Genomic DNA, 12,956 nt, shown 5'->3' with positions numbered 1-12,956 from the left:
CTTACAGTACATAAACAGAGGAAAATTGCAGTGGTTCAACCAGAAAAACAGTAAGTAATGTAATAGTATATCTGAACAGTTGACATTTGAAAGTTAGAATATCTAGAAAAATAAATAACTATTTCAGAGAGTACATCTCCTATGTTATTTTCTCAGATGAAAGGATAATCTTTGAATTTAACTTTTTTTTTTTTTTTTTGAGAGACAGAGTCTCTGTTGCCTGGGCATTCCCTGGGCTCAAATGCTGAGACTGCAGGCACATGCCACCACACCTGGCTAATTTTTTCTATTTTTAGTAGCGATGGGGTATTGCTCTTGCTCAGGTTGGTCTTGAACTCCTGAACTCAAGCAGTCTTCCCTTCTCAGCCTCCCAGAGTGCTAGGATTATAGGCCTGAGCCACTGTGCCTGGCCTGAATTCAACCTTTAGTCATTTATATACTTCTCTTTAACAGTATATGCATTTTTTTAAATGGCACTACATACAAAAGTGTAAAATACATTCTCAAGATATTCCCTAAATTGATTTTTCTTTGGCTTTCAGAACCTGACACATTTGGATAAAAGAAAGGAAATGAGAGTCCCTATGCTGGTATTTTTTTTAAGGAAGAGTAAAAATTGTAAATCAGGATATGATTTGTCACAATCAAAAAATACTTGAAGTAGAAGACAACTCTAAAAGAAATTCACACTCAACGGAGTAGCTTTGTGTCCTTCAAGAAGCTCTATAGCATACCTTCACATACAACTTTTAAGAAGCAATTAATTAGCGATGCCTTCAAACCTTACAAAATACAAAGGCTGCTGTGTGTACATGTGTGTTTTAAAATATCAGCTGTTGAATTCTATATTAGTCTGCTTGGGCTGCCATATAAAATACCATAGACTGAATGGCTTAAACCACAGAAATTTATTTTCTCCCATTCTGGAGGCTAGGAAGTCAAAGTACTATTCCATTTGGCTCCTGGTGAAGGCTCTCTTCCTAGCTTGCAGATGGCTGCCTTTTCACTGTCTGTACATGGTGGAGAGATCCCTCCCACTACCCCCCTTCTTATAAGGCCACCAATCCTGTTGGATTAGGGCCCCCTTATGACCTCATTGAATCTTAATTACTTCCCAAAAGTCCTATTTCCATTTACAGTTACATTGAGGGTTAGGGCTTCAACATATGAATTTGGGGGGGCACACAGTTCCATATATAGCAAATTCTATACTTCCCTACTATATAATTCATAACTACCTTTGTAGCTATGTGGGAAATAAAACTGACAATACAAGTGGAGAGAGGTTGCATATGGTGGCTCACGCCTATAATCCCAGCACTTTGGGAGGCCGAGGGCAGGAGGGGATTGCTTGAGTCCAGGAGTTCAAGACCAGCCTAGGCAACATAGTAAGACTTCATTTCTACAAAAAATAAAAAATTAGCTAGGCATGGTGGCACACACCTGTAGTCCTAGCTATTCAGGAGGCTGAGGCAGGAGGATTTCTTGAGCCTGGGAGTTTCAAGTTGCAGTTAGCTATGATTGTGCCACTATACTCCAGCCTGGGTGACAGAGTGAGACTCTGTCTCTGAAAAAAAAAAATTATAATAATAATGGAGAGAAAGGCAGTAGAATTTTATACCAGGTAGAGAGGTGAGATAACAGTGACCAAAAAACTGGCCTTGGATTTTTCCTTGACTTAATTGTGAAAACTGATCCAAAACTTTAGTCAGGAAACATTCTAAAAAAGATAAATTAGTCTTTTATTAGCACCCCCCTCCTTTTTTTTTTTAAGAGACAGGGTCTCATTCTGTTGCCCAGGCTGGAATACAGTGGCATGATCATAACTCACTGTAGCCTCAAACTCCTGGGCTCAAGTGATCCTCCTGCCTCAGCCTCCAAAGTAGCTGGGACTACAGGTACATGCCACCACACCTAGCTATATTAGCCTTTTTCAGTGATTGCTGCATTTACACTAAGTCTCTGTTTTTTTTTTTAACATAATTTGTCTTTAATTTTGAAACTGATGGATGAAGAAAATGACCCTATACAAGAAACGTTTCTGTTCTGTGACTATTGAAAAAATAAATCATTTAATTATTTAGATGCTTATATGAATGAAAAGACTGTTTGAACATGTAGCACAATGCTGTCTAAAGACTATCCATTGACTCATTAGACTCTGTACATAGTTTTAAAAGCAATTGCTGGTTTGTTTTTCCTTTTTTAAAGTATGATCAGCCAGATGGAGTGGCTCATGCCTATAATACCTGCATTTTCGGAGGCCACGGCAGGAGGATTGTTTTAGCCCAGGAGTTTGAGACTGCAGTGAGCTATGATTGTGCCACTGCATTCCAGCTTGGGTGACAAAGCAAGGCTGTCTCCTTAAAAAAAAAAAAAGGAGGGGAGAGTACCTTTTATTATATATTTTGCAGCATGCCACATTTATTTTCCTCGTAGAGTTGAAGGAAACTAACCCTTACGCTTTACTGGTCTTAAGAATTATCTCACTATTTTGCTGTGTTTCTTGACCCAGAGTACCATCATCAAGGACTGTCCATGAGGGCCTGAAGAATCAGGAGCTGAACTCCACAGACTCAGGTATGAGTGTATATAATCTTACAGAAAAGAGAACCGTTAGTTTCCTTTAATGTACTATGTCTGAAAATAATTTTAATAATACACTTGATTTATAACATGTGGCTTCATAGATTGCTTGTGACTTTAGAGTTAAAACTAAGATGTATTTAGTTTAATAATCATCTCTAGGCTGATCTTTCTGCCCATTTCTAATAATTGTAGCTATTCTTCACTGATCACCTGTTTATACCAAGGGCTCTGGTGGTTAATATCATCCCTGACTTTAAAGAACCTGAGGCTTTCTAGGCTGTGTTCTTTTTTTTTTTTTGAGACAGAGTGTCACTTTGTTGCACAGGCTAGAGTGAGTGCCATGGCAGTAGCCTAGCTCACAGCAACCTCAAACTCCTGGGCTCAAGCAATCCTTCTGCCTCAGCCTCCCAAGTAGCTGGGACTACAGCTGGGACTATAGGCACACACCACCATGCCCGGCTAATTTTTTCTATATATATTAGTTGGCCAATTAATTTTGTTTCTATTTTTAGTAGAGATTGGGTCTTGCTCTTGCTCAGGCTGGTTTTGAACTCCTGACCTTGAGCGATCCGCCCGCCTCCCGCCTCGGCCTCCCAGAGTGCTAGGATTACAGGCTGAGCCACCACGCTCAGCCTCTAGGGAGTGTTCTTTCTTAAGCTAGGTGGGTGAGAGGTGAGGGGGTTATTCTTTTTAAAACTCTTCTTATAATAGGCACACCTTTGTATATACGTTTCACAATTTATATATATACATTAAAAAAAAAGCACTGGAAAAAGAGAGTCAGTGCCCAATAAATAAGACAAAGATCCTTGCTGGAGGTTCAAGCCTTTTGTCCAGGTATCTCTCTTGAACTACTCTTAACTTCCCCTGTGCTGGTTGTATAATGCTTAGCATCTTGGCTGTGTAGATTCTAGCACAGATTGGGCATTTTAATGATATTTTTTAAATGCCTACAAAAGAAAGCAAAGTAAAGCTCAGAGAGGTCACACAGCTTCTGAGTAGAAGAGCCAGAAATGCAACTCAGATCCTTCTCAAGTTGGACACCTATACTTCTGTCTCTTCCACCTACTACCTTTTTATTACATCATTTATCCATAGAGGATTAGGGCTGTGTAACTCCTTGGGCTTTTTGTTTGTTTGGTGGGGTTTTTTTTTCCTTGAGATGGGGTCTCAGTGTGTTGCCCGGACTGGTCTCAAATTCCTGGGCTCAAGTCATCCTTTCACCTCAGCCTTCCGAGTACCTGGGTCTACAGGAGCTCATCTACTTGTTTTTGATGCATCGATGGCCATTCTAATGCCTACTGAAACCACAGGATTAAGGCATTAATATCTCCTACATGACTTAAGCCAAGGCCTTCTGGTTTGGGTTTTTGTCATAGGTCAGGTTCCCTGGGAAACAGAGTCTGAGACTCCAGTATTGCATGTAGGAGTTTCATTGGAGACAATTTTTGGAAACGGCTCTTGGGAGGAGAGTAAAGGAAGCAGGATTCAGCAGAGTGAAGTTGAACAACAATGCACTTGCAACAGAAGTTTCTTCTAGTTCCATGGGGAGCCTTGAAGCTGATATAGCCACTCAAAGTTGTCCCTGATTCAGGCATAGTAGCCACACCTTATAGACCAGTTATTGGAAGTGGGCCTCTGCTCCCTCCCTACCTCACAAGGGGCATAGTGTCTCTCTCCTACTAAGGGTGGTCCCTAGCTCAGGGCAATTCCAGGATAGACTTAGAACTGAGAGTTGTAAGCTGCAAACATTCCCATCAACAGGGGCATGAGTGCCTTAATTCTGAAGAGGAGGATCTGGGTGGCAGAGTTCAAACGGGAACGTAGGCACCAACATGCTGACCACTGTGCTAAGACTGCATTCTTTTTTTTTTTTTTTTTTTTTTTTTTTTGAGACAGAGTCTCGCTTTGTTGATCAGGCTAGAGTGAGTGCCATGGCGTCAGCCTAGCTCACAGCAACCTCAAACTCCTGGGTTCAAGCAATCCTTCTGCCTCAGCCTCCCGAGTAGCTGGGACTACAGGCATGCGCCACCATGCCCGGCTAATTTTCTATACATATTAGTTGGCCAATTAATTTCTTTCTATTTATAGTAGAGACAGGGTCTTGCTCTTGCTCAGGCTGGTTTCGAACTCCTGACCTTGAGCAATCCGCCCGCCTCAGCCTCCCAGAGTGCTAGGATTACAGGCGTGAGCCACCGCGCCTGGCTTAAGACTGCATTCTTAATTAGAGCAGTATGAACTTTCTGTCCTGTCAACAGTGGGCAGTGTGCACGCATCTCTTTTCTTAATGTTGGATAAATGGGCAGTATCTATCAGAAGAGCTACTCTCTGCTTTATATCAAAATGAAGGTGTTTTAGTGTTTGAATTTTTCACATAGCTGAAATGCCATCCACTATGAGGAGATTTAAAAAAAAATTATGAAGTATAGTATTCATAGAAATAGTTGAAGAGAGGGGTCTTAAGGCCCAGTTACACCACACAGTACAAGAAGAACGTGGAGATGTGGTCGTAGCATACTTTAGCCCTCAGAAATGGGAGAACTCCCACACATCAAAAGCTGCCATATTAGTTTGGTGATTTTAAGGAGGCAAACAGTAGTTCTAAATAATATTCACCATCAATTCCTAGAAATATTCCATAATAGATTTTTGAATAGTTGGGTTTTGATGACCTAGTAAAGAAATTATTGATCATCTAGAATCATCAAGGGTTCTTGAAATAGATCCTCTACTTCCTTTAGCAATAGAAGTATAGGGCTCTAGAACAAAATATTGCATTATCCCAGGAACTGGTCGGTATGTAATTCAGTATATTGTTTGATTTTAGCCTAGTGATAAGCTCTGTAAGTAAGAATAAGGTACGTATAAGCTTTGTATTATAAGGTATTTCAAGAGTATTCTCAGACAATAATGTTAAACTTCAAAATATGTAATTCTGAACTTTATACAATGGCATATATTTTTCCCTTGGTAATTCAGCTTTGGGAACATGAGGTAGCAAATGACTGTTCTGAATATTTGTTTCTCTTCATTTCTCAGTTGTAATTAATGGAAAATATTGCTGTCCAAAGATATACTTCAACCACCGTTGCTTCTCAGGGCCATATCTTAATAAAGGAAGAATTGCTGAGCTGCCTCAATGTGTAGGGCCTGGGAACTGTGTTCTGGTCCTTAGAGAGGTAAGATTCTGGCCTAGAGCAAAAGAGCTTTGAAAGTTCACAGCATTCTCCTAGGCTCATTCATACAGGGAGGTGCATGCCATAGACATGACAACTCTAGGTTTTATCAGAAGTTACTAACTTTTCTCGTGTATTAGACAGGGAGCCGGGCATGTTGTTATTTCTACTCCCTAGGAAACATTCACCTAAGCAGTTCTTCACATAGCAGGTTCACCTCTGTCAGTGTAGAAAGGTCACCTGCCAGAGACCACATGAGAACTGTGTAAGAGTGAACTGTGAATTTAGTGTACAATGAGAGGCTGTGTGGCATTAGTCTAGGGTCTGTGATAAAGTTATACAAGAGCCAGTGCGTTGTACGGCATGTAACAGATATGAGGACATACTGAACAGTTTAGCCCTCAGGGTGGCAAGGCAGACTCTTCCAGCCATGAGAATGCTTAGGTGTCTACCTAGTGTTCCAAACAAATAAAATTTTCTGTGTATCATGGCTGGGAAAGCATTTGAAAGTATGTGCTAGAGTAATTTGAAATTCATGAACGGTGCCTGTTTTTTTCCTGACCATAACATTTTGAATATTTAAAAGGATCTGGTTATTCTCTTATTGCAACTTTGGGCAGCTGTCATATCTTTGTTATTATTTGGTTAATGTTTGTTAATTAATATGACTAGAATTAATACTAAATGACGGTAACATTCTGAGGTATAGCAAGAGTGCTGTGGTTCTAATGGTTTGCTTTTCTCCTTCCCAACCCATATTTTTGCTTTAAAACCGAGCTCAGGTCCTCACTTTACTTATCAATGCAGCTTATAAACCCAGTCGTGTCCTTCGGGAGCTCCAGCTGGACAAAGACTCTGTGTGGCATGGATGTGGGGAAATCCTAAAAGCCAAGTGAGTAGACTGCTCTGTCCTTTACTCGTATTTGTCTTTAATAGGTCACAGAATCAGTTCTGTGGATATCAGAATGATTATATTTCCTAGGGCAGTGCTTCTTCAGCTATTTGTGGTGAAGGACCAGGCTCATTTTCTTTTTTAGATTTCCATTCTGTCAAGGATCAATACATTTATAAAATATGGTAAAAATGAATCATAGGAAATATGAAATCTGGGCCAGGCGTAGTGCCTTCACGCCTGTAATCCTAGCATGCTGGGAGGCCAAGGCAGGAGGACTGCTTGAGCTCAGGAGTTCCAGACCAGCCTGAGCAAGAGCAAGACCCCACCTCTACTAAAAATAGAAAAATTAGTTGGGCATCGTGGTACGTGCCTGTAGTCTCAGCTACTCAGGAGGCTGAAGCAGGAGGATCACTTGAGCCAGGAGTTTGAGGTTGCAGTGAGTTACAGTGATGCCACTGCATTCTACCCAGGATGACAAAGCGAGACTCTGTCTCACACACAAAAAAAACAACAAACAAAAAAAGAAATACGAGATTTAAAAGATACAAAAATGCAATAATAATTTTTTGTTATTATATTTAAAAGACATAAAATTACTTTTTCAAATTACTGTGAAAATTTACAAACATTTACTCTTGTTTTCTGACCTGATCTTATCATAGATGTATGACAATTGTCAGGTTGTACTGGTTCTTGGACCACACTCTGAGCATCACTGCCCAGGGTAAAGAAAGACTTAGTGAGAAATCACTTTTCTTTTTATACTAGTTAGTGAAATTGCTATTTGAAAACCCTAACTTAGGAAAAGAAAGCAGGAACTTCATTTTGTTAATGTAAATAACTCAGCTCTTAGTTATTGTAACTTACCGGATTTAATTTGGTTTAAGTACAATATGCAGAACTTCCTTATTGTTTTCAGAGTCCTCAAACTATAAAGGACAAAGGATATTCCAAGAAGCAAAAAATACCTTTCAGATATATTTATATGTTAGACTTTTCTCTGGGTAATCATTAGCCCAGTAAATTTGGCATCTGATGTCTTCCAATGGCAGATATAAAGGAAAGAGTTATCGGGCTACTGTTGAGATAGTGAAAACAGCAGATCGAGTGACTGAATTCTGCCGGCAAACCTGTATCAAACTGGAATGCTGTCCTAACCTCTTCGGTCCACGGATGGTTCTGGATAAGTGTTCTGAGAACTGTTCTGTACTTACAAAGACCAAATACAGTGAGTCATGTTTTTCCAATGTGTTAACTATAGCAGCTGACCATACCTTACATCCTGGAAAGTTTTTTTCTTTTACAGACATTCATATATACTAATAGCAGAGGTATAGAAACTTTTTCTATAAAGGGCCGGATAATAAATATTTTATGCTGTAGGTCTTATGACCTCTGTCACATACTCTTTTTTGGTTTTTTTCTTGTTTTCATTTTTTAAGAACCTTTTTTTAGGCTGGGCGTGGTGGCTTACACCTGTAATCCTAGCACTCTGGGAGGCCAAGGCAGGAGGATCACTTGAGGTCAGGTGTTCAAGACCAGCCTGAGCAAGGGTGAGACCCCATCTCTACAAAAAATAGAAAAATTAGCCAGACATGGTGGTACACACCCTTAGTCCCAGCTACTCGAGAAGCTAAGGCAGGAGAATTGTTTGAGCCTAGGAGTCTGACGTTGCTGTGAGCTAGGCTGATGCCACGGCACTCTAGTCCAGGCAACAGAGTGAGACTCTATCTCAAAAAATAAAAATTAAAAAAAAAAAGCCTTTTAAAATTGAAGAATTGACCCAGGGACCCTAGTATGCAACTTTTACACATAGCATGTATATAAATTAGCTGTTGTGTCTAATAACACAACATGAATTGTATGAATGTTATAATTCATTCATACAATCTGCAAGTATTTATTATGTGCCCACTATGTGCTTCCAGTGTTCCAGCACTGGCATACAACAATAAAGAACAAAATTCCTATCCTCAATGAGTTTACATTTAATACAGGAGACAGATAAACAAGGGAACAAATATAGAGAGATAAGTATTATGGGGAATAGGGAAGCAAGGTAAGCAAGCAAGGTAGGAGAGTAAGGAGGCTGGGAGATGGGGTGCTCTTTGTGCAGGTGGTCAGGAAGTCTTCTGACAGGTAACAACCTAAAGGAAAGAAAAGAGCCAGCTGTACAGATACTTTGGTGGGAGTGCTCTCGGGAGGGGGCAGCAAGGGCACAGCTTTGAGGCAGGTGAAGAGCAGCAAAGAAGCCAACGGTGGTTGGCGAGGTAGAAATAGCAACAGAGGAGGTAGTTGCAACCTGACTCTGAACAGTCACAGCAACACCTGTTACCTCATTTTCTCCTTTTTCAAACTGGGGCAGGGGTCATATACGATTAAATTTCCAATTTGGAGCCTTGTCAAGGCATTGCCACCCAAAGACAAAATTATGATCCCACCTTTGCTTAAATCCTATAAGCCGTGATTTGATGTCAGTTGGGAGAATTAATATGGGGGAGGATTTTACCTTGTTCAATTTGAAGGATTTCTTTTAGGGATCTGTGCCTCTTAAACTTTATAGTGCATGCAAATCACCTGAGGATCTCGTTCAAATGGAGGTTGTGATTTATCAGGTCTGTGGGTATCTGGGGCCTGAGTGTCTGCATTTTCAACAAGCTCCCAGATGCCACTGATTCTGCTGCGCCAAGGTCCATACTTAGCATGACAAGCTTTCTAATTAGTATTTGAATTATAAAATCATGTAAGAGTCTAACCTTCTAGTTCTGTTTATATTTATTGGATTGTATACTCCTTAAGGACAGGGATTGATTGTCTTTGCTTTTTATTATATCAGACTCAGCATTTAGTTTAGGAAATGGCAATTATTAGGAGCTAAGTAAAAGATACTATTTATATAAGTACATATAAAAGTACGCCACGTTGAGTCTTTGGAAGGAAGATATGTATATTTTATTATATTTTTGGTCTGACTTTATCTTTCACGATGATGTAGTTGAAATTAGCCTAGAATTTAGGAGAGTCTGTAATTTTTCCCAGTTGGTTATTTGAGTGATATCAAATGGATTTACATCCTTTAGAAGAATTCACTTTTTGCAGAAAATTTTATTTTGATATCACTTTAAGTTACAACTCAGAGCTAGAATGTGTTTCATTTTTAGAATCGTCACTATATTCTAAAATGTATATGAAAATACAAAGGATCTAAAATGGCCAAAACAATCTAGATAAAGAAGAATAAAGTTGCAGGACTTTCTCTCTCTCTTTTTTTAACCATAAAGCTATAATAAACCGAGTATGGTATTAAAGAATAGTCAGATGAGTGATGTGGGACAGAATAGAGGGTCCAGAAAAAGATCCAAACTTTTATGGTTAAGTGGTTTTCTACAAGGATGACAGAGACATTTAATAGGGAAAGGAAATTCTTTTTAACAAATAGCACAGATAAAACTGGATATCCAAATAAAAAAAAAACAAAAACAAAACTCTTTGGTTCCTACCTCTTATACAAAACTAATTCAAGAATTTAGACCCAATATAAAAGCTAAAACTATAAGGTTTTAGAGAAGAAAAAGACAGTATTCTCAAGATATTGGGGTAGGCAAAGATTTCTTAGAAAGGACCTAGAAATACACTGACATAAAGAAAAAAATTAATAAATGAAGCATCGCTAAAATTAAAACCTTCAGCTCTTCGAATAATACCATGTATAAAAAAGGAAAAGATAAGCCACGATTTGGAGAAAATATTCTTTTTTTTTTTTTTTTAATTATTTTTTTTTATTTTGGCATATTATGGGGGTACAGATTTTAAGGTTTCAATAAATGCCCATTTCCCCCCCTCCCCCCAAGGAGAAAATATTCTTAATACATATATCCAACAGAAACCTTCTATCCAGAATATATTAAGAACTCCCACAACTTAATAATGAAAAGTTTTGAAACTGAAGAGAGCTGGTAGTTGCATGACATTGTGAATACAGTAAATATCACCAAATCGTACACTTTAAAATGGTTAATTTTATGTTATGTGAACTTCACCTCAAGTAAAATAAATAAATAAATGAAAAGAGAAACAAAATGTTCTGGAATTAGATAGTGATAATGGTTGCATAACATAGTGAATATACTAAAAATCACTGAATTGTACATGTTAAAATGGTGCAATTTTATGTTACGTGAATTATATTTCAAAAAAAAATTTTTAAAGAGAACAGTTTTAAAAGAGGAATAAAAGACATGAACGTATACTTCATGAGAAGATATAGAAATGGCCAACAAGCACATGAAAAAGTATACAACATCATTAGTCGTCAGAAAAATGCAAATCAAAACTACAATGAAAAATTACTACATATCCACTAATTTGTCTAAAATGAAAAAGACAGGACTACAAGTTGGCAAAGATGTAGAGCAACTAGATCTCATGTATTGCTGGTGGGAATGTAAAATTATACATCCATTTTGGAAAATTGGTAGTTTCTTCAAAAGTTAATAATACATCTATCCTATGATCCAGCAATTCCATTCCTAGGTATTCAAGGAAATGAAAACATGGCCATTAAAAGTCTTATAAGAATGTTCATTGCAACTTAATGATAGTTGAAACCTAGATACTGCCCAAGTACCTATAACAGGAGAATAGATAAACTGGTACATTCCTAGAATGGATTGCTATTCATCAATGTAAAGGAAAGAACGACTCATATTATACAACAGCACAGGTGAAACTCAAAAACATAATGTTGAGTGAAAGAAGCCATACACAAAAAAGTACCTACTGTGTGGTTCCATAGATCAAAACTAATCCACAGTGATAATGATCAGAATAATGATGGCTTCTGGTAAGGGGAACTGACTGGGAAAGGGACCCTGGGAACTTTCTAGATTGATGAAGATGTTCTATATCTTGGCATAGGGGAATTATTCAGGTTTATGCACTTTTTAATACTAATAAAACTGTATACTTAAGATCTGTTTATTCCACTGTATGGAATTTAAACCTCAGTCAAATACAGTGTACCTGTTTTCCACTACACTAATAAAATCTCTTGTGGTTTTGAGGTGCACAGAAATAATGAAGCTACTTTGTTTTTCTTTGTCATCCACATTTAGCACACTATTATGGAAAGAAGAAAAATAAAAGAATTGGGAGGCCACCTGGTGGGCATAGTAATTTAGCTTGTGCCCTGAAAAAAGCCAGTAAGAGGAGAAAGAGACGGAAAAATGTTTTTGTTCATAAGAAGAAACGCTCCTCTGCATCTGTTGATAATACTCCAGCAGGCTCTCCCCAGGTATGAGATCTGTTATGCACCTGTGATGTCTAGTAGCCAAGTGACCACTGCTTTACAATATGGACACAGAAAGAATACCTGCAGATCTTTCTGATGCAGATCTCTGGCCTATAGAAGATGGTTTTGTGGCCCAGGAACTGGTTTGTTCTGAATTTCAGTGAGACTTCTCTCCTTTTATAATATTCCAGGGAAGTGGGGGTGAAGATGAGGATGACCCAGATGAAGGGGATGACGATTCCCTCAGTGAAGGCAGTACCTCTGAGCAACAGGATGAGCTACAGGAAGAGTCAGAAATGTCAGAAAAAAAGTCATGCTCCTCTTCTCCCACCCAAAGTGAGATGTCCACATCGCTGCCTCCAGACAGACAAAAGAGAAAAAGAGAGCTTCGTACTTTTTCATTTTCTGATGATGAAAATAAACCTCCTTCACCAAAGGTACCATTTGAAAAATAGTTTCTTTTTGTCTCTCTGTCTAGAATTTCCCTCTAGAATCTAATTGTTAATGATACTAGCATTCCACCTCTTTCATTACAGGCTTGTATAGAATTTTCAGGGTCTCTTTTAAAATAATGCAGTGATTTACATGTGTTTCAAGGATTACTTGGAGATCAACTACTTAAAAGAGGGGAAGTCTCTTCCAGAGTACCATGTTTCCCCGAAAATAAGACAGGGTCTTATATTTATTTTTCCTCTAGAAGACACCCTAGAACTTATTTTCAGGGGATGTGTTATTTTCCCCTCAAAGCCTCAGCTTGCAGCACATACAGGATGGCCAGGACCTGACAGGGGGAGCCGACCTTGTTGGTGGGGCTGCCCACACCTTTCCGGTCACCTCTGGGATAGTAGCTGCCACGATGGGGCAGATGAGAAGGGCTGCTCATCACTTCTTTACCAATCTGCAACGAAATGCATGGGTTGTGCAGATACACTGCGTAGCCATGCTCATCACTAGGTCTTATTTTCGGGGTAGGGCTTATATTGTGCAAATGCTTAGAAATCCTGCT

At 38.8% G+C, this 12,956-nt stretch overlaps 1 protein-coding gene across 5 annotated transcripts in view; it reads left to right on the top strand.

Moving 5' to 3' along the window:
- SFMBT1 (Scm like with four mbt domains 1) overlaps nucleotides 1-12,956 on the top strand; it is a 165,745-nt gene that overhangs the window by 142,834 nt on the left and 9,955 nt on the right. For all 5 annotated transcript variants that reach the window (XM_076008480.1, XM_012771581.3, XM_076008476.1 and 2 more), the window contains 7 exons: nucleotides 8-50; nucleotides 2,516-2,580; nucleotides 5,629-5,768; nucleotides 6,548-6,657; nucleotides 7,713-7,888; nucleotides 11,775-11,953; nucleotides 12,142-12,387. In XM_076008480.1, coding sequence (XP_075864595.1) covers nucleotides 8-50; nucleotides 2,516-2,580; nucleotides 5,629-5,768; nucleotides 6,548-6,657; nucleotides 7,713-7,888; nucleotides 11,775-11,953; nucleotides 12,142-12,387 — 959 coding nt within the window. The remainder of the gene's footprint in view (nucleotides 1-7; nucleotides 51-2,515; nucleotides 2,581-5,628; nucleotides 5,769-6,547; nucleotides 6,658-7,712; nucleotides 7,889-11,774; nucleotides 11,954-12,141; nucleotides 12,388-12,956) is intronic.

This window comes from Microcebus murinus, chromosome 1 (genome assembly GCF_040939455.1).
Source record: "Microcebus murinus isolate Inina chromosome 1, M.murinus_Inina_mat1.0, whole genome shotgun sequence".
In the NCBI taxonomy this organism is placed as follows: Eukaryota; Metazoa; Chordata; class Mammalia; order Primates; family Cheirogaleidae; genus Microcebus; species Microcebus murinus.
The sequence above is the reverse complement of the archived record's forward strand: the minus strand, read 5'-3'. Positions and strand labels throughout refer to the sequence as shown.